Below are 26,031 nucleotides of genomic sequence, written 5' to 3'. Positions count from 1 at the left end.
GGTAACTTCTGTTACTTAAAAAAAAAAAAAGAAAAAAGTTGCTAAATATGGCAGACATTGCCAGATATTGGATGCTGACATACACACTCTGCCTGACATACACACAGCAAGCATTAAGGAAAACATATTATTACCATCAAATTTAATCAAATCTAAGATGTCACTAATAACATACACCATTATTTTTTGTGTTTCTAAAAATGAAAAACATGTCTGCCAATTAAGCTATGACACAGCATTATTTATAAGATGTATTCTGATTTCAATGTTAAAATATAGGAAAAATACATACTAAAACTAATTAAATAAGCTACTGATTCAAGCTCTCAATATTTTTGTCTATACATATGTCTTGTTTTCCTGTCTTTGATCTTGTCCTCTCCAATGCATCCTCCAAGATCTAAATTATACATCTCACTTTGTAATGATCCCTCCCCACTAATTTCTTTAAAATCCTTGATGGGTCACACCCAGAAGTGTTTAAATTCAGCAAGGTACTCATCCCTTCACCTCTCACCTCTTCATCCCTTCTAGTCCCCCCTTCCAACCTCACCCCATCAGTTCTCCAACCTATCTACTAAACCGGAATTCATTAATATGCTTAGATACTTTCACCTACTTATTCTTTGTTCAATGTTACGCTATCTGCCCAGATTGACCCTTTATCCTCTTCACCATCTGATCAAACCCTACTCAATCTCTGGTACCCAGTTCAAATGCCACCTCTGTGAAAATTTCCAAGATAAATACTTTTGATTTCCAGAGCAAAATCAATTGACATTCTTCTGTAACACAATCACAGTACACTATGACGCGGAAACCACCCAAGTTCTGAGCTCCTCCAGGACAGGCACTTATCTTCACATCTCTAGACTCTTACATGATCCTGAGTGTAATACCATATTAGAAATCCAGGCTCTGAAATAAGACACACCTATGTTTGAATTCTGGCTTTTACCACTCACTAGCTATGTGACCTTGGGCAACTTACTCAATCTAAGATTCAGTGTCTTTTTCTTTTCTTTTCTTTTCGATTCAGTGTCTTCTTAAAACAAGGAAAGCAAAACCTGCCTTAGAGGATAAGGATTAAATGTAAAATGCCTGGCACATCAGAAAAACTCAATAAACATTAGCTAGTAGTATTATCGTCATCCCTTCATCATTTAAAAAAAAAAAAAAAAGAGGCAGTCATTCACAAATACTTCGTGAATTGATTTAACACACATTCTGATCTTCTCTAGTCATATACATCCTGATTTGGTTTGGCAACATGTCAAAAGAGGTCTTAGTGGGGAGGGAGGGTTGTCCCTAATATACAGATATAACCTGAGTTAACACTGAAACACAGATATATTACAGAGGAATGGCCAAATGATTTTTCAACTTTCCTAAGCCTGGCTCATTCTTACCTAACCCCTCAAGCTTTACCATAATTCCTCAGTCCTGTCTTCTCAACCAAGGCAAGTTTCTACCTAGACAGGGCAATGGCTAATTTTCTGTGAGTAAACAGTAGTATTTTTAAGGTTTGGGCCCCTTAATTTACCCAGTCTTTTAACTGACACACACAAGAATTATTTTAGGTTGATAATGTGATCTAATGAATTAGATTCAGATAAATGTATTAATGCAGAGTATCTGAATAATCATTAGAACATTTAAATTCATACTGACTCTTAGAAAATACATTCTTAAAATTTAAAAGCAAAAACAACATACATACATACATTTATACAGCAGTGACAAGCCTCAGCAAGGTATAGCAGTGAGCAGGAAGCCAGTATTCTTATTTCTGGCTCTACTATCAGCTAGTTTTAAGACTCTGACCACATAATCTTGGCTTCTCTACCCTCAATTTATTGATCTATAAAACAGAGGAGTTGAAAGGTCTTTCTCAACTCTAAAACCAATTCTAGTATTAGAAATTAAATTTTCATCAGAAAACTGAAAATAACTAAAAACTCAACTCATTCAAGCTATTTGGTCATACTTAATTCACATGTGAATTTCACCCCAATTTAAAAAAAAAATAGTGTCTATAACTTAAATAAATAATGTCTAAATCATAAGTTACCAGGGAAATTCAAAACCACATAACTGTTCCCACCTGGTTTTCTTACTATATATAAAAAGGTTAAGGACAATTTATTAATAAGCATCACAGATAATAGGAGTAATAGCGAAAATCAACAAAGCCATTTTCCAAGAAAACCTGAACTGGTTAAGCCCAGAGTGAAAAGCTTAAAGACTCAGTTTCCCTTACAAAGATCTGTTAACTCAACATTATCATTGAGTGCTGCTGGAGAAATAATTTTAATAGCAAATATATAGCTCTTACTATGTGCTAGGCATTGTCCTAGGCACTTTTCTTATTTTAATTCCTTTAATCCTCACAAAGTCCTGGAACTACTATTATTATCCCTATTTTACAGATGAAGAAACTGAAGCACAGAGAGGTTAAATGACTTGCTTGAGGTCTCTCAGCTAGTAAATTACAGAGCTGGAACATGAACTAGGCAGTCTGGCTTCAGAGTTTGTCCTCTGTACACATATGAACCTACTAGCAAATAAAGTAAAATAATAAGCAATAAAGCAAAACAAGTTAATTGTGTTAACTCAGTCACTAACCATACCATATAACCTTGAATCACTTAACCTCTCTAAATCTCATTTTTTATTTAAGTAAAAATGGAATTGGGCTAAATAATCTCTGTTTCCTTACACATCTAATTAACATCCCATGATCTATGATCTAGAAGCCAAATGCCATAACTTGGCATAGCAACAGCTATGCCCATTTTTATCTTCCTCTTTTTACTCTTATCACTAATATCTCTTTCTTATGGCCTCATCTTCATAAGGTCCTCTATTTACCAACTGCTTATCTAATAATAGTTACATAGATAATCTTGAGAAAAATATAAATTAACCCTGACCTCCAGACCACACTCCACCACCTCCAAACCATACAGACTGAGGCTTGGGACTAAAACACACCAGCCAGTACTTCAGCAGGTGCTCAAGAACGGATAGGACCACATATAAATGAATGAATTTATTGGTTTATTTTTCATAAAGCAATTATGACGTAGGAATTGAGAAGCCTACCCACAATTAGCACTATCAACATACCAATTACTCAACTGCCCTAAGACTCAGTTTCCCCCATCTATAAACAGAGCTAAGAACCTACCTAAATAGCTTGTGATAAAGAGAAAATGTTTTTAAAGTACTTACCACAGAGCCTAACACTGGAAGCACTCAAAAAATCACAGCTGTTGTTACTGACCCTGCTACCACCTCTGTTATTTACAATTCCTGTATAAAAGCAAGAGCTCCAAATTATGATAGATTCAATTTCAAATTCTGCTCTATTACTTGTTAGATGTGTAGCCATGGACAAATTGATTAATCTCTCTAAAATGAAAATAATCTATCTTGTGAAGATTAAATAAGATTAACCTATGGAAAGCAGCTGACACTGGGTTCCTAACTGCTCAATAAATGTTAATTCCATTCTCCTTAATGACAAGCTGACCACATATCTACTAATTCAATTCAAAGTAAAGAGAATGGAATTGGGAATCCCTAGGAAGCCAACTTCACTTTTCCCGAATGAACATCCTTTGTCGTAGGGGAGATATCGGAGAATTCTCATCCAAGAGATTCCCTATTTCCTCTTTGTGCTCCCTACAACTAGAGAACTTAGGCCATCTCTGAACACTGTGAAAGGAATCCTGTGTTCTAAGGCAACAACTCTCAAACTCTTTCAGGGAGGGGGGCCTGGCTGGCTCAGTCAGAAGAACATGCAACTCTTTTTTTTTTTCCCCAGAGTTCCAAAACTCATTGTTTATGCAGCACACCCAGTGCTCCATGCAATACGTGCTCTCCATAATACCCGCCACCAAACCTCACCCCTCCAAAACCCTCAGTTTGTTTCTCGGAGTCCACAGTCTCTCATGGTTTATCTCCCCCTCCAATTTCCCCCAACTCACATCTCTCCATTTCCCAACATCTCCATGTTATTCCTTATGCTCCACAAGTAAGTGAAACCATATGATAATTGACTCTCTCTGCTTGACTTATTTCACTCAGCAAAATCTCTTCCAGCCCCGTCCATGTTGATACAAAAGTTGGGTATTCATCCTTTCTGATGGAGGCATCATACTCCATTGTCTATATGGACCATATTTTCTTTATTCATTCGTCTGTTGAAGGGCATCTTGGTTCATTCCACAGTTTGGTGACTGTGGCCATTGCTGCTATGAACATTAGGGTACAGATGGCCCTTCTTTTCACTACAACTGTATCTTTGGGGTAAATACCCAGTAGTGCAACTGAGGGGTGACAGGGCAGTTCTATTTTTAATTTCTTAAGGAATCTCCACACAATTTTCCAAAGTGGCTGCACCAACTTGCATTCCCACCAACAGTATAAGAGGGTTCCCCTTTCTCCACATCCTCTCCAACACTTGTTGTTTACTGTCTTATTGATTTTGGCCATTCAACTGGTGTAAGGTGGTATATCCGTGTGGCTTTGACTTGAATTTCCATGATGACTAATGATGAACATTTTTTCATGTATCTGTTAGTTTTTTGTATGTCTTCTTCAGAGAAGTGTCTGTTCATGTCTTCTGCCTCTTTTTTGATGTGATTATCTATTTTGTGTGTGTTGAGTTTGAAGAGTTCTTATAGATCTCGGATATTAGCCCTTTGTCTGTAGTGTCATTTGTGAACATCTTCTCCCATTCCATGTGTTGCCTCTTTGTCTTGATGACTGTTTTCTTTGCTGTGCAGAAGCTTTTGATCTTGATGGAGTCCCAAAAGTTCATTTTCGCTTTTGTTTCCTTTGCTTTTGGAGACATATCTTGGAAGAAGCTGCTGTGGCTGATGTCGAAGAGGTTACTGCCCATGTTCTCCTCTAGGATTGTGATAGATTCCTGCCTCACATTGAGGTCTTTTATCCATTTTGAGTTTATCTTTGTGTAGGGTGTAAGAGAAAGGTCGAGTTTCATTCTTCTATACATAGCTGTCCAATTTTTCCAGCACCATTTATTGAAGAGACTGTCTTTTTTCCAATGCATATTTTTTTCTGCATTGTCGAAGATTATTTGACCATAGAGTTAAGGGTCCATATCTGGGCTCTCTACTCTGTTCCACTAGTCTATGTGTCTGTTTTGTGCCAGTACCATGTTGTCTTCGTGATCACAGCTTTGTAGCAAAGCTTGAAATCAGGCAACATGATACCCCCAGTTTTGCTTTTCTTTTTCACCGTTTCCTTAGCAATTCGGGGTCTCTTCTGGCTCCATACAAATTTTAGGATTGTTTGTTCCAGCTCTTTGAAAAATGCTAGTGGAATTTTGATCGGGATGGCATTGAAAGTATACATTGCTCTAGGCAATAAAGACATTTTAACAATGCTTATTCTTCTGATCCATGAGCATGGAATGCTCTTCCATCGTTTTGTGTCTTCTTCAATTTCTTTCATGAGTGTTCTGTAGTTCCTCAAGTATAGGTCCTTTACCTCTTTGGTTAGGTTTATTCCCAGGTATCTTATGGCTCTTGGTGCTATAGTAAATGGAATCAACTCTCTAATTTCCCTTTCTATATTTCCATTGTTACTGTATAAGAAGGCAACTGATTTCTGTACACAGATTTTGTATCCTGCCACATTACTGAATTGCTGAATGAGTTCTGGCAGTTTGGGGGTGGAGTCTTTTAGGTTTCCCATATAAAGTATCATGTCATCTGCGAAGAGAGAGAGTTTAACTTCTTCATTGCCAATTTGAATACCTTTTATTTCTTTTTGTTGTCTGATTGCTGTTGCTAGGACTTCTAGTACTATGTTGAACAACAGTGGCAAGAGTGGACATCTTTGTTGTTTCTGATCTCAAAGGGAAGGCTGTCAGCTTTTCCCCACTGAGGACGATATTCGTCATGGGTTTTTCATAGATTTTATGAAGTTGAGGAATGTTCCTTCTATCCCTATACTTTGAATCCTTTTAATCAAGAACAGATGCTGTACCTTATCAAATGCTTTTTCTGCATCAATTGAGAGGACCACGTGGTTCTTCTCTCTTCTCTTACTGATTTGTTCTATCACATTGATTTGTGAATGTTGAACCACCCTTGCGTCCATGGATAAATCCCACCTGGTCATGGTGAATAATCTTTTTAATATACTGTTGGATCCTATTAGCTAGGATCTTGTTGAGAATCTTGGCATCCATATTCATCAGGGATATTGGTCTGAAATTCTTTTTGGTGGGGTCTTTGCCTGGTTTGGGGATAAGGGTAATGCTGGCTTCAAAAAAAGAGTCTGGAAGTTTTCCTTCTGTTTCTACTCTTTGAAACAGCTTCAGGAGAATAGGTATTATTTCTTCTTTGTATGTTTTGTAGAATTCTCCAGGGAATCCGTCAGGTCCTGGGCTCTTACTTTGGGGAGGTTTTTGATCACTGCTTCATTCTCATTATTAGATATTGGTCTATTCAGGTTGTCAATTTCTTCCTGATTCCATTTTGGAAGTTTATAGATTTCCAGGAATGCATCCATTTCATCTAGGTTGCTTAACTTATTGGCATATAACTGCTGATAATAATTTCTGATTGTTTCTATTTCCTTGGTGTTAGTCATGATCTCTCTCCCTTTTCATTCATAATTTTATTAATTTGGGTCCTCTCTCTTTTCTTTTGGATAAGTTTGGCCAATGGTTTATTGATCTTATTGACTCTCTCAAAAAACCAGCTTCTAGTTTCGTTGATGTGTTCTACTGCATCTCTAGTTTCTATCTCACTGATCTCTGCTCTGATCTTGATTATTTCCCTTGTTGTGCTTCAGGCTGGCTTAATTTGTTGTTGATTCTTCAGTTCTTTAAGGTGTAAAAAGAGCTAATGTATTCTGGATTTTTCAGTTTTTTTAGGGAAGCTGGGATGGCTATGTATTTCCCCCTTAGGACCACCTTTGCCATATCCCAAAGGTTTTGGACTAAAGTGTCTTCATTCTCTTCGGTTTCCCTGAATTGTTTAAATTCTTCTTTGATTTCCTGGTTGATCCAAACATTCTTCAGCAGGGTGGTCTTTAGCTTCCAAATGTTTGAATTCCTTCCAAACTTTCTTGTGGTTGAGTTCCAGTTTCAAAGCATCGTGGTCCGAGAATATGCAGGAAATAATCTCCGTCTTTTGGTATCAGTTGAGCCCTGATTTGTGACCTAGTATGTGGTCTATCCTGGGAAAGTTCCATGTGTGCTCGAGAAGAATGAGTATTCTGTTGTTTCAGGGTGGAATGTTCTGTATATATCTATGAGATCCATCTGGTCCAATGTGTCATTCAATGCTCTTATTTCTTTATTGATTTTCTGCTTGAATGATCTATTACTGAGAATGGCGTCTTAAGATCCCCTACTATTAATGTATTCGTATCAATATGACTCTTTATGTTGATTAACAGTTGTCTTATGTAGTTGGCTGCTCCCATATTGGGGGCATAAATATTTATAACTGTTAGATCTTCTTGGTGAATAGACCCTTTAAGAATGATGTAGTGTCCTTCTTTATCTCTGACTACAGTCTTTAGTTTATAATCTAATTTATCTGATATGAGAATCACTACCCCAGCTTTCTTTTGAAGCCCACTGGCAAGAAAGATGTTTCTCCATCCCTTCACTTCCAGTCTGGATATATCCTTAGGTTCCAAACGGGTCTCTTGTAGACAACATATGGATGGGTCCTGTTGCTTTATCCAATCTGCAACCCTGTGCTGTTTTATGGGAGCTTTTAGGCCATTCACGTTGAAAGTGATTATTGAAAGATACATTTTTATCGACATCATGTTGCCTGTGAAGTCCTTGTTTCTATAGATTGTCTCTGTAAATTTCTGTTCTATGTCACTCTTGAGTTCTTTCTCCTTTTATAGAACCCCCCTTAATATTTCTTAATTTTTTATAGAACCCCCCCCCCCTTAATATTTCTTGCAGTGCCAGCTTGGTGGTCACATACTCTTTTAAACCTTGCTGGTCTTGGAAGCTCTTTATCTCTCCATCTATTTTTTTTTTTTTAAGATTTTATTTATTTGAGAGAGAGAGAGAGAGAGAGAGAGAGCATGAAAGGGGCGAGGGGCAGAGGGAGAAGCCAGCTCCCTGATGAGCAGAGGGCCTGATGTGGGACTTGATCCTGGGACTCCAGGATCATGACCTGAGCCGAAGGCAGTTGCTTAACCAACTGAGCCACCCAGGTGCCCTCTCCATCCATTTTGAATGTCAACCTTGCCGGAAAAAGTATTCTTGGCTGCATGTTCTTCTCATTTAGTGCCCTGAATATGTCTTGCCAGCCCTTTCTGGCTTGCCAGGTTTCTGTGGAAAGGTCTGATGTTATTCTGATGGACCTTCCTCTGTACATAAGGAATCTCTTACCCCTAGCTGCTCTCAAAAGCTTTTGTCTAAAATTATGATTCGTCAGTATCACAATCGAATGCCTCAAGGTCTTTCTAGTTCGTTGATCTTGGGGGGTATTCTTTCTACATCCAGAACAGGAACACTGGTTCCATTCCCCAGACTGGGAAAATTTTAGGAACATACAATTCTTGATCTTGGGGTTGTGAGATCAAGCCCCACATTAGATGTAGTGATTACTTCAATAAACTTAAAAAAAAATAAATAAAACAGAAACCCTTTCAGGAATCCCAAAAGATCCAAACTCTTTCTTTAAATAATAATACAAAACTTCATTTGGTTTTTCAGCCTCATTCTTTGACAAGTAAACAATGTTTTCCAGAGGCTGCCTGAAGTGTGAGAGCATGTCTCTAGTAGGTATGCTTGTATACTCCTGTGTTTCAAGCATTTCTCAGTTTTAATTTCCAATACAGCATATATCAGTAGACACTAGAATACTCAATAATTGTCAAGAGCTTCAAGTGGTCCCAAAACCAAAAAGTTTAAGAACCATTGCTCTAAGATACAAAAAAGGCCTCGAAAGCACATGTATTACTCTAAATTACAACTTTACCAATTTACCCTAAATAAGTCACACAGTAATCTAAAAACTTCCCACTTTCCTGAATGATTACATTTCAGCCCTTCAATCTTCAAAAAAATCACTAGTTCACTAATTCTTTATGAATAGTCAGTAACAGAACTAGATCTAAGGCCTTATATCTCTTCATTCCTAGTCACAATCTTTCTAAATACTGCAGGTCATCCTCAACAAATAAGACTATGTCCCCTCAAACAACATATTGTCCTCTTCTTACAGAAAATGTTACAGGTGTTAAGTTATGCTTATAGCAGGTTAATTATACTTTCCTCTGACCTCTAATAAATAAAAAACTCTTTGAGAATTTTCTGATTAATCCCTATAGCTATACCACACCTGTATAGTAGTAGGAAGAAAGAGGTAACTAAATCTGCTCCTAAAAACAAATTAGATTTAGGGGCATCTGGGTAGCTTAGCTGGCTAAGCGTATGACTTGATTTCTGCTCAGGTCATGATCTCAGGGTTGTAAGATCAGGCCAGCCCAGTGTTGAACTCGGTGCTCAGCAGGGAGTCAGCTTGAGATTCTCTCCCTATGCCCCTCCCCGCTCTCCACAAATAAATAATTTAAAAAAAATAAAAACAAATTAGGGGAGCCTGGGTGGCTCAGTGGGTTAAAGCCTCTGCCTTCCGCTCTGGTCATGATCCCAGGTCCTAGGATTGAGCCCTGCATCAGACTCTGTGCTCAGCAGGGAGCCTGTTTTCCCCTCTCTCTCTGCCTGCCTCTCTGACTACTTGTGATCTCTGTCTGTCAGATAAATAAATAAAATCTTCAAAAAAATTTTTTTAAATAAATAAATACATATAAAAATAAAACAAATTAGATTTGAAGGTGTATAACATAAAAAGTTTTAAAAGCTAAGGAAAAAGTCTTCCACATTATTTACAAAGGGACCCAAATTTATAACAGTGTTCCAAAGTCCTCAATCTGCAATCTTCCCTTTCCACACCATTTTTAATTCTGAAAACACTGCATTGACTGAAACATAAGACCAAAAACAAAACAAAAAATACTATTGTTTTTTCTATTTTTAAGATAATAAAAGAGCTAGAATTTTAGCACAAATCAATCAGCCCACAGCAAATGACAGAACCCCTACAAATATTTGTTGCAGTGAATAAATAATTTAAGGCATTTATTCATGAGCTTTGTCAGCTTGGCTTCTTTCAGCATTTATTAGGTAACAGGAATATGGGAAAAAGCAAATGACAATCCTAGTGAACTCTGACACTCTCAATCCCAAAGGCCAGCTCAATACCAGGCAACCCAACAAACCAGCTTGAGTTAAGCTGCACAACTTGAGCAAAGTCTTCTAAATCTTTTTTTATATGGTTTCCCTATCAAATACAAAAACAAAAGCTTACTATGTACTTCTAGTATGTGTATATTTATTGATGAATTATATCCTTCCACAACTGTGTTTTTTATTTTTTTTTAAGATTTTTAAATTTATTTTAGGAGAGAGAGAGTGCAAGAGCAAAGGCAGAGTGCAGAGCAGAGGGAGAGAGAGAATCTCAGACTCCACTCTCAGGGCGGAGCCCAACATGGGGCTCAATTCCAGGACCCTGAGATCATGACCTGAGCCGAAAATCAGAGCTGGACACTGAACCAACTGAGCCAACCAGGCACCTCTAAAACAGAATTTTTAAATAGTTTCTAAAAGCTGAGACAATGATAAAATAAACAATTTTTATCTTTCACTTATAAATAGTACAAAAATATTTTTAATCTAAGAAATTTTCAATAACAATACTTTCAGAAAACTACTGAAAAGCTTCATTTTTAAAAGCTTTATTTTTAAAACCTGAGTTTAACATTTTGTGATACAGTATTTCAAAGGTCTAGTTCAAACTTCAGGAATTAGTTGACTGGGAAGTTTAATTATAATGGTTATAAAATGAAAAACAGACCTGACAAAGGCAGGACACTTGAAATACTAAATATATGCTTAGTGTGAAGTTCATTGTGGATGACAGTGGATGTAAAATCTTATTTCAAAGAATTATCTTAATTATTTTGAAATATTTTTTGGCAAACTTCTTATCCAATCTATTAAAGTATCATTGTTTTTATCTGTAATTTGGCTGACCAAAAACTAGAACTAGAAGTAGAATTGTCAGCTCTGCCATTTTTTTTGTTCACATGTGCTTGCTTTAGTGGTATTATTGTTGAGGCTTCTTTACACCAGTCTTTTTAAGTCTAAGTCACATTCATTTTATGAGTTAAGTTTAGTCAAAACAAGATAATATCCCTAAATTCTACATACCTATAAACTAGATGAATTGATATTTGCTGAAAGTGAACAAACAAGTAAGAAAACTATTAGCAATCCTTTTCTTTTTCTCAGAATACCTAACAAGGTATCAAATTGATCCACTTATTAAATATTAGTGAAATTTTATTTCTTCCTTCTCTTATCCATAAAAATGCATATAACAAACAGTTCTAGTATTATCTTCTCTTACTCCATGAGAGTTTGGGGTACTCTCCTTTGGGAACTATGATACAGATATACTTAAAACCCCTACCAGCACAACTCAATCAGTCTCTCAAATGCTTTCCAGATTATGACTGGATTTGAAGCCAGGACTAATTTTCCATGGTCACCACAGGTCAAATAAGATTCTTATGTTCTTATGATCTGGGCCTTCACCCAAAAGCTGATCCAAAACCAACCTTCAGGGATAGATGGACAAGTATAATCTTTCCAGGATACTCACCCTAACATACTTCACCCTAACATACAAACATAATAAAGAATAGTAATAGGTTCCTCTTTTATAAAACATTCATTTATTCATTTAAGAAACATTGGTAAGTGCCAGGCATCTTATTTACAAGTGTTATCTTAAATATGCCATACGGTACTTATACTTGCAGAAGTGCCTAAAAGAAAAAGTGGTTTGTGCCCCATTGGGTGGCCAAACTGGAAATTTCAAACAAGTTCCAGCAAGACAAGTTAACCTTAATGAATCAACATAATACCTATGGGAAATTGAAGCCTGCAACACAAGTGTTCTCATGGGATAGTTCTATAAATGAAAATCACAATAATGTCATGGCAATATGTCCTTACACTTGAAAAAAAAAAGGACGTACAGTTTACACAGAATCTCTCCTTTTCCAAATCCTGCAACAAAAAAAATCAATCCAGGATTATCACTTCTTATTTAAATTAAATAAAAGTTTCACTGGGTCAGCTTTCCATTCACAGACTAAAATCTCTTCAAAATTTTTCTAAAAGAACTTTAATATACAAAAATGCTATTAATAATAGTCCTAGAAAACAGAGAGGGAGGCAAACCATAAGAGACTCTTAACTATAGGGAACAAATGGAGGGTTGCTGGAGGGCAGGTGGGTAGGGGATGGGATAACTAGGTGATGGGCATTAAGGAGGGCACTTAAAGTAATGAGCACTGGGTGTTGTATGCAACTGGTGAATCACTGAATTCTACCTCTGAAATTAATACTACCACATGTTAATTAAATTGAATTGAAATTTAAAAATTTGTAAATGACAGTCCTAAATTTAAGTTTTGTCTTCTTCATATATCAAACATAATTAAACCATAAAAACACAGACATTTAAAGCTAGATGGGTCCTTAGGAAATATATATAGTCCTGTGAGTTTAGAAACCATCAAATCCAGTTCTCTCACTTTACAAATGAAAAACCTAAAACCCAGAAAGAGGAAGTAATTTCATCAGGGTCACACAGCTAGGGTAGCCTGACTCCCAATGCCTACACTTCTATGCTCAAGAGATGAGCTATCTATAAATGATCCCCAACAAACAACTTAACCTCCCTGAACTTTAGTTACCCTGTCTGAAAAAACAAGAAGGTAAATAGTATTTAAATTCCCTTTAAAATCCTGAAATTTAGATACCTCATTATTTTGGTATCTTACAAAAATACAGTATACGCTGAAAAAAAAACCTTCCTATTTCCTGAGAAACCAAAGCAGCACAGGACCCTAGGGATGAAAACACAAGTCAGCAGCCTAAGGCACCAAATATATTTGCTTCTTTTGCTAATACGCTGTAAAATATTAACACCATCATACTAGTAGTCTATGTGGCTGAAACTGGTCTGTTAATTTTGATTAATCACTTACAGAGCTCTAAAATTGCAATCACTGATTCTTAAATTTTTTTTAAGTGTTCTCATAAAGATTTATTGATGTTCTATTTTCTATGCCAAGATTTACACTCAAATAGATGACTGGAAAAGGGATGGTCTCTGCTCATTTGTGTTTATTCTCTGTAAAAACTATTCACAAATGGATCAAATAGATTTTCTTTATATGGTTTCTTCTTGTTCCTCTCTTTTATGCTTTATTATTCTCCCTATGAAGATTGAGTTATGAACCCTACAATTTATTTAAATTAGAAACTCTAGTAATTATTAGGGTATTGATGAGTCACTAATATTGATAATTTTTAACATTCCAAAAACCAAAAAGCATTAAAAATTAAACCAAAAACCTATGAACCATAATGGAACTTGAAAAGCTTCGGCCCTATATTCTTATCTTATGGAAAAGGAAAGAGCTCTGAAAAGGCAAAAAGACTGTCCCTAGGGTCTCATGGCTAACATATATAAGAACTAGCCTTTATTGTTGACCATGTATACACAATAATACAAATAATTATAGACATTAAAACAACATTTTCAGTTTCTAATGCTCTGCCTATTTCAAATAAAATTTAATGTAGTGAAATGACATAAAAACCAAAGAAGCTGAATAGTTCATTGTGGTTCACAGCACTAGAAAGCACCCTAGCTACACATCAGGGGTAATACCCTAAAATTTCACCACTAGTGCTTGAAAAACAAACTCAAGTGTCTGTTCTACTAACAGTGTTTCAGGGCACGATCTTAATATATGAGAAACTACACGTTACTGCTTTATAAGAAAGTTCTTTTCTCTAGCAACAGCTATCCTCTTTTAGGGTATCATTTTTTCCCCAAAGTTTTTAAGTTGCCAAAATGCCTGGACTCTGAAAACTCCTATCTATGCCTCTTTAAGTATTTTTAAAGAAATAGCATCAGCTCTTGAGAAACAATATACAACACAGACCTCAACCCTATTTAAAAAAAAAAATGTCTTTCAAGGCTCCAATTCACAAAGTCCCCTTTATTTAATTTTACCTACCAAACAATGAGTTTATCTGGGACAGGAGTCATGTAATAGGGACTCTGCAGAACAAAATTTCAATTATCCATAATAAATGAATTTTTTAAAAAATAATTTATAATTGCCCCAGGAAAGATAATGCAGTCACACTCCCTCTGTAACCAACCTAACCAATTAGTGTTAGTGTCTAAACGGAATATGTGAATGAGAAGTCTCAGAATTACTGTGGTTACTCCAGCCACAAAGCTGACATTACAAATGAAGAGGTAATTGAATTTTCAAACTAAATCTTACGGCTCCCTTTCCAGTCCCAGATATTCCAAATTAATACAATTCTATGAGACAGTTAAGTACTGTAATACTTAAAACGAATCACAGCATACAACCAGCCACTATTACTTTTGCCCAAATTAAGCATTCCATACTACATAATAAGTATAAGATGCTGCTTCGGCATGCTGTGTTCTATGCCTCTATGAAGAACTGGCAGTGGTGCTGAAAATTACTACTACAAGATGAAAGACCAATACCCTCCTTTCAATAAAAACCATCATCTGGACCCTAGCCAAGGTTTTAAAACTGACCAAATGTTATTAGAAACAATAAATCAAGAACTCCACAGGCTGAAAAGCTAGTGCCTTATTTCATTCTTACAAAATGTAGCCACAAAACACTAAAAGAAAATTAAGTGACAAGAAAGCATTAATAATTCTGGGTGTTTCATTTCTGGCAATAATCAAACACTGTATTTTACAAGGTGAATTTATTTTACAATCTTCTAGGTTTCCCTGTCTTCTTCAATTATTACATCTGCTATATGAAAAATAAACTTTGTGCTATTGCCTAAACATACTATCAATGAACTTGAACAGAAATTAAATGGAGAGCTAAAATATTTTAATTCATAAAATGTAGCTAACATATTTGTGCTCATATTGATTTTATACTCTTTGTTCCTGCACATACATAGATGTGAATTCCTGGAGGTTACAGATAAGTCTTTCTTTCTCTATCCAGGCGCTGAATTGCCAGCTACTGGGAAAAACCTATTGCAGTGCTTAAAGCTCTTCAAGTACCTTGCCTTCTGAATATATAAATGGGTTCATTATCTTTACTTTTCCCTATATTAATATATTAATGTAAGGTTTCTTATCAGTACCTATGGCATACTCTCAAGGAGCTGTTATCACAGAAATGGGGGGGGGCATGGTATCTCTAAAACACAGGTATGTTTTAAAAGTACATTGTTTACAATACAGTAGTTTTCTCCCTAGCTAACAAAAATCTTAGGAGAGAAAACCTGAAAATTTTAATTATTTTCTTCTCTTCCCTTCTTCCCCCTTCCCTTCACTCCGTTCCACAACAGGAGAGTCAAAACCAGAGATGTGATTACTTTGTATACTTCAGGCAATCAGTAAAAAGACCAGTCACCGTCTTATCGAAACAGAATAGACGATTACAATACGTTTGCATACAGTAACCACTGCATGTGTGATATACATTTAAATCAAGTTTCAACCCTGTTACAAAGCCTTTGTCAACAGTGGGCAAGTGGGGAAAAGCGGAAGGGCTCTGTGGAATGAAGAAAATCACTAAAGGGGCTTATCTCGGAAGAGAAGGATTCCTCGGTAAGAGGTGAGCAGAGAGAAACAAAACCTAACCTTGGCGAGGGGGCGCTCGTCCAGGGTGGGGACGAGAGGTCAGAGTGAGCCGGGAGGAGGGGGATCAGCGCGGAACCGCCGCGACCCCACGCTGCCCTCCCACCCCGACTCCCCAACCTGCGGCTCGCCCTCCCACCACTATTCCCCAGCTCGGGCCGAGCTGTGCCCTCCCTCCCGGCCCGCCGCCTGCATATCCGTTACCCCGGTGGCAGCGGGGCTGCGGGGGAGGGGAAGGTCAGCGGGGCCCAGAGGGGGCCGGCCGCGGCGGGGATGCCGCAGTGGCTCCCCGCCGCACCGGGTCAAAGTCCGCCCAGGCGCGGGGAGGCAGCGGGAGCGGAAGGAGGCAGCGGAGGTCGGGACTGGCGAGATGGTGGCCCCTCCGAGTCCTCCCACACCCTGGCGGCCGCCGGTACCTCATACTGGATGTATTGCTTCCTCCACTCGGGAGTGATGTGCGCGGAGAGGTGCTCGGCGAACTTCATCCTGCCGTTTCCCCCTCACTCCCACTCGGGTCCAGCAGTTACAGGCGGCGGCGGCGGCGGCGGCAACAGCGACTCCGACTCCTCCCCACATGGGCCCCGGCGCGGCACGGCGCTGCGCTTCTCTCCTCCTCCGCCGCCGCCGAGGTCTCCTCAGAGCCGCCCTCCCGCCATCTTCCTCCTCCTCTCCATAGCCCCGCCCCGCCCCGCCCTCTAGACGTCATCCCCATGGTAACCGCCTACGCCGCACCGACGAAAGGGGCAGGGTAAGGGGCTGGGTTTGGGTACATTCCTCGAGGCTCCGCCCCTTCTGGGCAGAACATGCGGGAGGCACCTCCCCTGACCTCTTCCGTCTGACTCCCGTTGGCCTTAGGGCTGCACTCTACCGCCTGCCAGGAAAGCGGCCGTGTTGTTATTGCAATTAATATTAATACTGTAGCAAGAATAATCCACACAAGACGTTTATATTTGCAAAGAGTTGTGCAAACAGTTTTTCATTTTAGTATTTGTTCTTCATACAACTCTTAAGGATGGATCAACATTAATCCAAAGTGAGTGAGTAAAACAAATTAAATAGTTAAGAATCAAACGTATTTATTAAGGAACTGTATTGTACACGCTTTAGGCGCTCAATAAATGCTTGTTGGATTTAATTAAAAATTACAGTGCCAAAAATTGTATGCTGTTTTTGAATTTCGGTGTAATTGTCTAGTCCCAGAGCTACCAGAAAGTTCAGTAACATAACCTGCAGCCAAACCAGTACTGGGAGGGGGCATACTGGGGGAAAGTTACCCACTGGACCTGTGACTGAGCTTCCTGGGGTTTGGGGTGAAGTTGAGACGAAAACCAATATTGGGAGGAAAGAAAATCCCCTAAGGGTACGGTGACAACCCCGACGCCCAGGGAGACCAGAAATGCATCTGATGTCCAGGCTGAACTGTCCTAGGGAAGCATAGGGAATAGATAACTCATACGGTTAGAGCTTCTTTTGAGTGTGGGAGTGATTGTCCTAGATTACCTGATTTGGAACAGAAACCCAGGTTCTTCCCTGAGTAAAGGAGCACTGGATAATAACAACTAACACTTATTAAACACTCATTGTGTACATTCCAAATGCAATTCTAAACCCCTTCCATGGACTTTGTCCTTTAATTCTCACAGTTTTGGTGACACCCAAAGAGACCAGGGGACCACTGTGACCAGGACAGTATTCTGAGGTATCAGTCTTTGCTGTTGACTTTTTTTTTCCCTCCCTGTATTTTTCCCCTTTCCTTTCCTCTTAATTCATGCTAGTAGGGGTTCTGCAATCATTTCCTCTGGAGAGGGATGAGGCATGATGGAAAATAGGCAGAGGCTATGAGTCTTTCTTATACATAGGTTTCAACCACTGTTGAAAGGGGAGTCGTCGTAAGAACAAGAACAAGGATTAGAATAGCAATGAGGTCTCCTCTCATCTCAACACCATACTCCTCTCCCCACCATAACAATCCCCCCTCTATTGAAAGTAAAAGTTCCTAGGGGAAATAAATGAGCAAAAGAGAAGGCTATGCTCCCAGTAAGGAGACACAACCACAGAGAGGGAAATGACTGAATGGTGCACCTAGGATGATGGAACCAGGAGCAGGTGCAAAAGAGATTGCTGGGCCTTTAGCAGAGTATGGACTAGGATGCTACATTCTTGACAGCAACCCCTGGTGACCTCACATCCTGCTCCCAACAGCCATACCTTGCTGTCTTAGCTGCTCACAAAACTGGATACAGGACCTGACCCAAGGAAGAAAGGAAATCCCCAATCCTAGCTTTATAACCAACAATTCTTAATTTTTCTCATGCCTGATCCAGAGCCCTGACACTCAGTTAAACATGAAAATCTTAATTTATCTAAAGAAGTAGATTTAATGTTTCCTTATTCCTAACATAACTTCAGATATTCAGATATTTCACTGACAAAACTATCAAATACTTAGTATTTATTGAACAACTACTTTCTGCAGAGCACTATTCTAGAGACTATAAGTAATAGTCTGAATAGCTTTACTCTAAATCAGAAGGGCCCCTTGCCTTATACCTTCTTTTGTAAATAAACAAATAACTCTTCAAAACAAAATTATACTGAGTATTATGATATGCTGGTCATGCCACCTTAGGAATGAAGGACAGCTCAAAAATAAGACTCTCTCTTTTTTTTTTTTTTTCCCCGAGGACATCACAGTCTAGTCAGAGAGAGAGGCAGATAGACCAATAGCTAGAAGACAGTGGGATCTATGCTGAATTTGTGTATGTACAAGGAAACAAATATCCAACTGACTGGGAAGGAAAAGATGATATTCTAGACAAAGTGACTTTGAAATACAGTCTTAAACACCAATCTGACAGAGAGAAAGACACCTCTAAGATCTCAAAGGCAAAAAGCAAGAAGTTGGGTGTGTTAAAGAATGGCAAGAAGTTGTGTGACTGGAATGTCCTTTTAAACAGCTAGATGTCCCCTCCTCAGAGAAACTCTTCCTCGTCCTTTCCCTCCTTTCCCCGGTCTGGCTCCCACATCACCCTGGTACAATCCCCTCACTGTATGTCAATGGTAATTTCTGTCAGGCTATGAGCTCCCTGAAGATAAAGTATTCATTTCTCTTGTTTTCTCCAACTTAGCATGGTGCCTGGCATTCAAGGATTCAATAAATGTTGGAAAACAACGAAAAGAAAGAAGGAAGGTAAGAAGGGAGGGGGGAGTGGAGAGGAAGGAAAGGGGCATCTGCATGGAGGAAAGTTACAGGAAATGGAGTTAAACTGGAACAGGACTATGAAGAAATATATCATGACAGCATGGGCGGTATAGGGTCTTTGAAGACGGTTAAGCAGTTAAGTGACTAGCTCAGATTTGGGAAAACAGTATAGCAAAGATTCCTGGTTTTGAGCACTGGCTCAGGGAATAGACCTGAATCAAAATCCCAACTCTGGCATTTTGACTCTGTGTGACCTTGGGCAAAGTAGATTAGCTCTTTTTAAAAATATTTTATTTATTTATTTATTTATTTATTTATTTAGAGAAAGAAAGAGCACGAGCAGGGGAAGGAGCAGAGGGGAAGGGAGAGGAAGAGGGAAAGAATCCCAGGCAGACTCTGCACTGAACGTGGAGCCTGACATGAGGCTCCATCTCACGACCCTGAGATCATGACCTGAGTCAAAACCAAGAGTCGGACACTTAACCGACAGAGCCTCTCGGGCACCCCAAAGTATGCTAGCTTTTAATGCCTCCGTTTCCTCATCCCTCAAAAGGGGATGATAATAACACCTCCCCAGCAGGTTGTTATGAAGATTAATTGAGATTCTGCTTATAAAGCACTTACCACAATGACTAGTTGACCGCTCAATAATTAGCAGCCCCTTGAAAATATCTGTAAGCAGTTTGAAATAGGGACTAGAAGGAGGACAAATCAGAGACCAATTTATTAGCAAACACCTGTACAGCACTCACTCTGTGCCAGATGCTGTTCTAAGTGCTTTGTAAATACAAACGTATTTAATCCTTACAAGGACCCCAGGAGGTAGCTACTGTCATTATTCTCATTTTACAGATGAGTAAACTAAGACAGACTACTTAAGAATCTTGCTCAAGGACATCTGGGTGGCTCAGTCAGATAAGCGTCTGCCTTCAGCTCAGGTCATGATCTCTGAGGTGCTGGGATATAGCCCTAAGATGGGCTCCCTGCTCACCAGGAAGCCTGCTTCTCCCTCAGCCTTTGCCTGCAGCTCCCCCTGCTTGTGCTCTCTCTTTCTGTGTCATATAAGTAAATAAAATCTTTAAAAAAAATTTTTTTTTACTAAAAAAAGTATCTTGCTCAAAATCTACTAATAAATGTTAGAGCTGGGTTTGAACCCTGGCAGTCCAGCTCCAGAGTCCTAGTTCTTGCCCACTACCTTATGCTGACTATTGATGCCAGTCATAGCAATGGACAAAAGGAGGTGTAACATGTGAATCTAACTCTAGTTACTAAGTAGATAATGTTGCCGTGAACTGAGATAAGGAATGGAAGTGGAAGGCAGGTTTGAGGCCTGTCTAGGAGTGTTAAATCATTAGGAATCCATGAGATGTGCAGTACTCCAACTGGCAATACACTCTAGGGCTCTGGAAAGAGATAGAAGAACTGCACACTAGGGACCCATTCATATTTAAGTGATAAGGAAGTCCTGATGAATCAGCCTAGGGAGGGAGCATACACTAAAATGGTAAGGGGTCCGAAGGAGCATCCTGGTGTGAGTATGATAAAGAAGATGAGACAAGGGAGCAACTGGGTGGCTCAGTTGGTTAAGCATCTGCCTTTGGCTCAGTTCATGGGCTTGGGTTCCTGGGATAGAGCCCCACATCGGACTCCCTGCTTAGCAAAGAGCCTGCTTCTCTCTCTCCCTTTGCCCCTCCCCACTGCTCATGCTCTCTCTTTCTCTCTCTCTCTCTCAAACAAATAAATAAAATCTTAAAAAAAAAAAAAAAAAAAAAAAAAGATGAGACAAGGAAGGAGGCTGGGTATAGCCAGAGGGAGCAGCAACACAATTAGGAGACAGCCGTGTAAAAGAAACCATTCAAAAGATGCAAGTTTCATAATGGAAGCAGTGACCCACGATGTCAGGTGTTACAGAGACGTTGAGTAGAATGACCTCTAGGCTATTGGTCTTAGCAATTAAAGAGTCACTGGTAAGCTCAGAGAAAGTGGCTTTGAAGACATGAAGGGCTGCAGAAGTCTGAGCAGTGAACGGCGTCTTATTTTCATATATCTGAAGTTGCATTTCTTCCGTATACCTGTTGTAGAATAACAAAGAGTGAGAACTTAATAGCGTGCTCAGCAATTTATCTTGAAATTCATAAGTGCTGAGTCTGGACACTTTATATTTATCACATCTAATTCTAAGTTTGGGAACAGGTATACTTACCACAAAGTAACTGTTCTAAAACTTAGAATTATGTGTGATAAACATAAAGTCAAACTGTTGCTTGAGCAAATGAGACTGGTGATCAAGCTGAAGAGTAGAGACCTGAGGAGGGATCAAATCTTGAACTACTGGGGCGCCTGGGTGGCTTAGTGGGTTAAGCTGCTGCCTTTGGCTCAGGTCATGATCCCAGGTCCTGGGTTCGAGCCCCGCATCAGGCTTTCTGCTCAGCAGGGAGCCTGCTTCCTCCTCTCTCTCTGCCTACCTCTCTGCTTACTTGTGATTTCTCTCTGTCAAATAAATAAATAAAATCTTTAAAAAAAAAAAAATCTTGAACTACACCTCCCACTGAAGCTGAGCGAGCCAGGGTTTCACAGGAGCAAAGGCCATGTTCTCCATACAACCCGGACTCTGAATTACATGGGGCCCACTGCAGCTTTAAAATATGGTAGACTCCTAGACCAACTAGGGGTTCAATAGATGGACTTGAGATGGTTCATGACCCCCATAAGATCACATGGAAAATTTTGCGTGTTATTTGTATAAGTTTCCGGAGAAAGGGTGCATACCGTTTCCCAAAGGTTTCCACACCCAAAAAATATTTAGAACAATAGCACCAAGGCACTAAATGTCCCTCTTAAGAAACTAAAAACAAAATCCCCCCAAACAAACAAACAAAAAAACTAATATAAAGAATTTACAGTGCATAGTTGTAATATAAAGAATTACAGGGCTTAGTTGGTTGGCTGACAGCCTTTGGCTCAGGTCATGATCCCAGGGTCCGGGGATGGAGCCTCACATCAGGCTCCCTGCTCAGTGGGGAGCCTGCTTCTCCCTCTCCCTCTGCCTGCTGCTCTGCCTGCTTGTGCTCTTTCACTCTCTCTGTCAAATAAATAAATAAAAATCTTAAAAAAAAAAAAAAGAATTTACAAATGAAGTTTCAAATGATTTGATTCAGTAATTTCTAGAAATACCTTTATTTAGACACAATTTTTTATTACATATGCCTGGAGTATTTTTTTAAGGAGCAAGGAAGGTATTATACAAGTTACAAAAGAGCGTTTAAAGTATTCATTCATAGGCACCTGGGTGGCTCAGTTGTTATGTGTCTACCTTTGGCTCAGGTCACAGTCCCAGGGTCCTGGGATCAAGCGCCACATTAGGCTCCCTACTTCTCGGGAAGCCTGTTTTTTCCCACTCCCCCTGCTTGTGTTCCCTCTCTCACTGTGTCTCTCTCTCTCTGTCCAGTAAATTAATAAAATCCTTTAAAAAAATTTAAAATTTAAAATTTAAAAAATAAAGTATTCATTCAAAAATAAATAAATAAATAAAGTTTTCATTCAGGGGCTCCTGGGCAACTTAGTCAGTTAAGCATCTGACTTTGGCTCAGGTCATGATCTAAAAGTCCCAGGATGGAGCCCCACATTTGAGTCCCTGCTCAGCAGGGAACCTGCTTGTCTCTCTCCTTTAGCCCTTCGCCCTGCTCATGGTCTCTCTCTCTGTCAAATAAATTAATGAAATCTTAAAAAAAAAAAAATCATTCAACAAATATTTATTGAGCAGTTACTACTTACCAGGCCTTGTTCTAGGCACTGTTCCAGATAGAGCAGTGAATAAAACAAAGTCCTGGACCTAAGGGAATTTGCTGTCAAATGGGAAGACAATAAACAAACAAATCAACCAGTATGCAATAGGTTAGATGAGGACAAATATATGGAGAAAAATAAAACAGAGTAAGGGCTAGAAAGATCGTTGTATGGTTTTCCATAGGGTAGTCAGGAAGTATACCAGTTCCCAAAAGTAATCATCTTACTAATAAGATAATTTTTAATCAGAGATCTGAAGGAAGGGAAGGAGAAAACTATGTGGATATGAGTTGAAGTTGGAAGTCAGGTCAGGGAGTAATGCGGAGCATTCAGCAAGTTCAAAGGCCCTGAGACTAGAATATGCTTGGTGTGTTGGAGAAACAGGAAGGATGCTGGTATGGTGAAGGAATGTTTCAGGGAGCAAGATCAGATCAGACAGGTAACTGGAAGCCAAATCGATTGCTGAGGGCTTTTTAGGAAAAAAAGGACTCTGAGTGAAATGAAACTTTGGAGATTTTATATTTTTCAGTTTTTTTGGAGTTATCTTTTTCCTTCACATGCAGTAATAACCACTTTTTTCCTATGCATTTCTAACAATTGTAGTAAAATATAGAGAACATAAAATTTTTTATATTAGCTATATTTAAAGCTAATTAAATAAAATATATTTAAAAATTACAATTCAGTGGCATTAAGTACATTCACAGTGTTATACAACCATCACCACTATGTATGTCCAGAACTTTTTATAACCTTAAATAGAAATTCTATACCCGGGGCACCTGGGTGACTCAGTGGTTTTAAAGCCTCTGCCTTCAGCTCAGGTCATGATCCCAGGTTCCTGGGATTGAGCCCAGCATCGGGCTCTCTGCTCAGCGGGGAGCCTGCTTCCCCCTCTTTCTCTGCCTGCCTCTCTGCCTACTTGTGATCTCTGTCTGTCAAATAAATAAATAAATAAATCTAAAGAAAAAAAAAGAAATTCTATACCCATTAAATAATAACTTCCCATTCTTCCCTCCCCCCTAGCCCTGATAACCGCTGTTCTACTTCCTGTCTTCATGAATTTGTTTATTCTAGATCCCCCATATATGTGGCATCATATAATATTTGTTCTTCTATGTTTGGTTTATTTCACTTAGCATAATCTTTTCAAGATTATCCATGTTGTAGTATGTGTCAGCATTTCCTTTCTAAATCTGAATAATATTCCATTGTTAACATTTGTTAGAAACAAATATACCATTTGTTAGCAGCGAACAATACTCATTAATGCCATTTGTTAGTGATAAACAAAATATACTGCATTTTGTTTATCCATTCATCTGTTGATGGACATTTGGGTTTTTTCTACTGTTTGACTATTATGAATAATGCTGCTATGAGCATTGGCGTACAAATATCTGATTCTCAGCCTTAAATTCTTTCGGGCACGTATGTAGCAGTGGAATTGCTAGGTCATATGGTAATTCTGTATTTAACTTTTTGAGGAAATTAAGGTTTTTGAGTGACATCATCAGTCATATAAATCATATATATATTTCCCCCTCACCCCCAGTGTGGAAAGTAGTCTTCAGAGGAAATAAAGAAAAAGCAAGGTGAATTAGTTTCCTAGCACTGTCATAACAAATAGCCACAAACTGGGTGGCTTACACAACAGAAATGTATTCTCTCACAGTTTTGGAGGCTAGAAGTTCAAAATCAAAGTTTCAACAGGTTTATATTCTTTCAAAGTCTCCAGCAGAAGACCTGTTCCGTGCTTTTCTCTTGACTTCTATTATGGTTGGCAATCCTTGGCATTCCTTGGCTTGCTGCTACATGACCCCAATCTCTGCCTCCATCATTAAATGATGTTCATTCTATATGTCCCTGAATCTTTGCAGGACTGTTCTCCCTCCTTTGTGTCTGTTTTCTCTTATAAGGACAACAGTCCTATTGGATTACGGTTCACCCTAATCGAGTATGACCTCATCATAACTTGATCACATCTGCAAAGACCTGATTTCCAAATAAAATCACATTCACATGTAATGGGGGCTACAATTTTTAACATATCCTTTTTTTTTTTTTTTTTTTGGAGGAACACAAGCCATCCCACAAGATAAGAACACTAGTAAAGACAGTATTGGAATAATCCAAGAGAGAAATGATGGTGGTTTGGACCGGAAAAATTGGAAATAGTCTTCTATGTGAAGACAGAGTCGATAGGCTTCACTGGGGAATTAGATGTGGGATGTGAGCAAAAGAGAGGCATCAAGGATGACTCCGAGCTCTTTTGCCCAACTAATTAGAAGAATGAGATTGGGGAATGTTCAGAAGGAGCAAGTTTGAGGTGCAGGGTGAAACTCAAAAGTTCAATTTGGGTGAGTTATGTTGAAGATGCCTGTCAAATATGCAGGTGGAAATGTCCAATAGGCAATTTAGAGTTTGGAGGTCATCAGAGAGGAACTGGATGGAGATATAAATTTGTGAATCAACAGAATGAAAATGATATTTAAAGCCATGAGATTCCATGGACTCTCTGGAAGTGAGCATAGATAGAAAAGAGAAGAGGTGTAAAGACAAATCCGAGGGCTACTCCAGTGCTTAAAGGTTTGGAAGATGAGGAAGAATCCACAAAGAAGACCAAAAGGAAGAGATTAGAATGAGAGGAAGCCAATATAGTAAGAAATTATCATTTTTTCAGGAAATACATCCATAAAGGGGAATGGAGTAAAGAGATAATGGTTACATTGGAACGTGATAATAGAAGGTTTTTCTTTTAAGATTGGAGAAATAGCCGTATGTATATATTCTGATGGGAAAGATTCAGTGTAGAAAGAAAAATTGATTATACAGGAAAGGAAGGGGACATAAATTTTCTCTGTATAAAACTAGACATAAAATACACCTATGTTTGGATAGTGAGACAGGACCAAGAAGGACATTCAGAATGGTTATCTCTGGGCTAGAGATTTCAGGGGATTTTTATTCCTTGTATTTTTCGGTGTTGCTTTCAATTATAACAAAGTACATTTATCAGCAAAACAATTATCTACAAAAACAATTAAGTGTTTTATTTAGATGATCCCAGAACCAGTGATGTCCAATGAGTGTGAAAAGCTGTCTCTGCAGCATTTGATACTACAAGCCTTCGGGAAGAAACCAGTTGGTAAAGTGATCCAGAAAACCCAGGGGACAGAAGCTCAAGCAAGGACCCAGAGAAGAAAGAAGAATGTATACCGACAA

At 38.8% G+C, this 26,031-nt stretch overlaps 1 protein-coding gene across 1 annotated transcript in view; it reads right to left on the bottom strand.

Moving 5' to 3' along the window:
• Positions 1-16,491, bottom strand: part of XPR1 (xenotropic and polytropic retrovirus receptor 1) — a 221,149-nt gene extending 204,658 nt beyond the window's left edge. The window contains exon 1 of the mRNA XM_047704526.1: positions 16,235-16,491. Within this exon, the coding sequence (XP_047560482.1) occupies positions 16,235-16,303 (69 nt within the window). The 5' untranslated portion in view covers positions 16,304-16,491. The remainder of the gene's footprint in view (positions 1-16,234) is intronic.
• Between the last annotated feature and the right edge of the window lie 9,540 nt (positions 16,492-26,031).

This window comes from Lutra lutra, chromosome 15 (assembly GCF_902655055.1).
Source record: "Lutra lutra chromosome 15, mLutLut1.2, whole genome shotgun sequence".
NCBI lineage: Eukaryota > Metazoa > Chordata > Mammalia > Carnivora > Mustelidae > Lutra > Lutra lutra.
The sequence above is the reverse complement of the archived record's forward strand: the minus strand, read 5'-3'. Positions and strand labels throughout refer to the sequence as shown.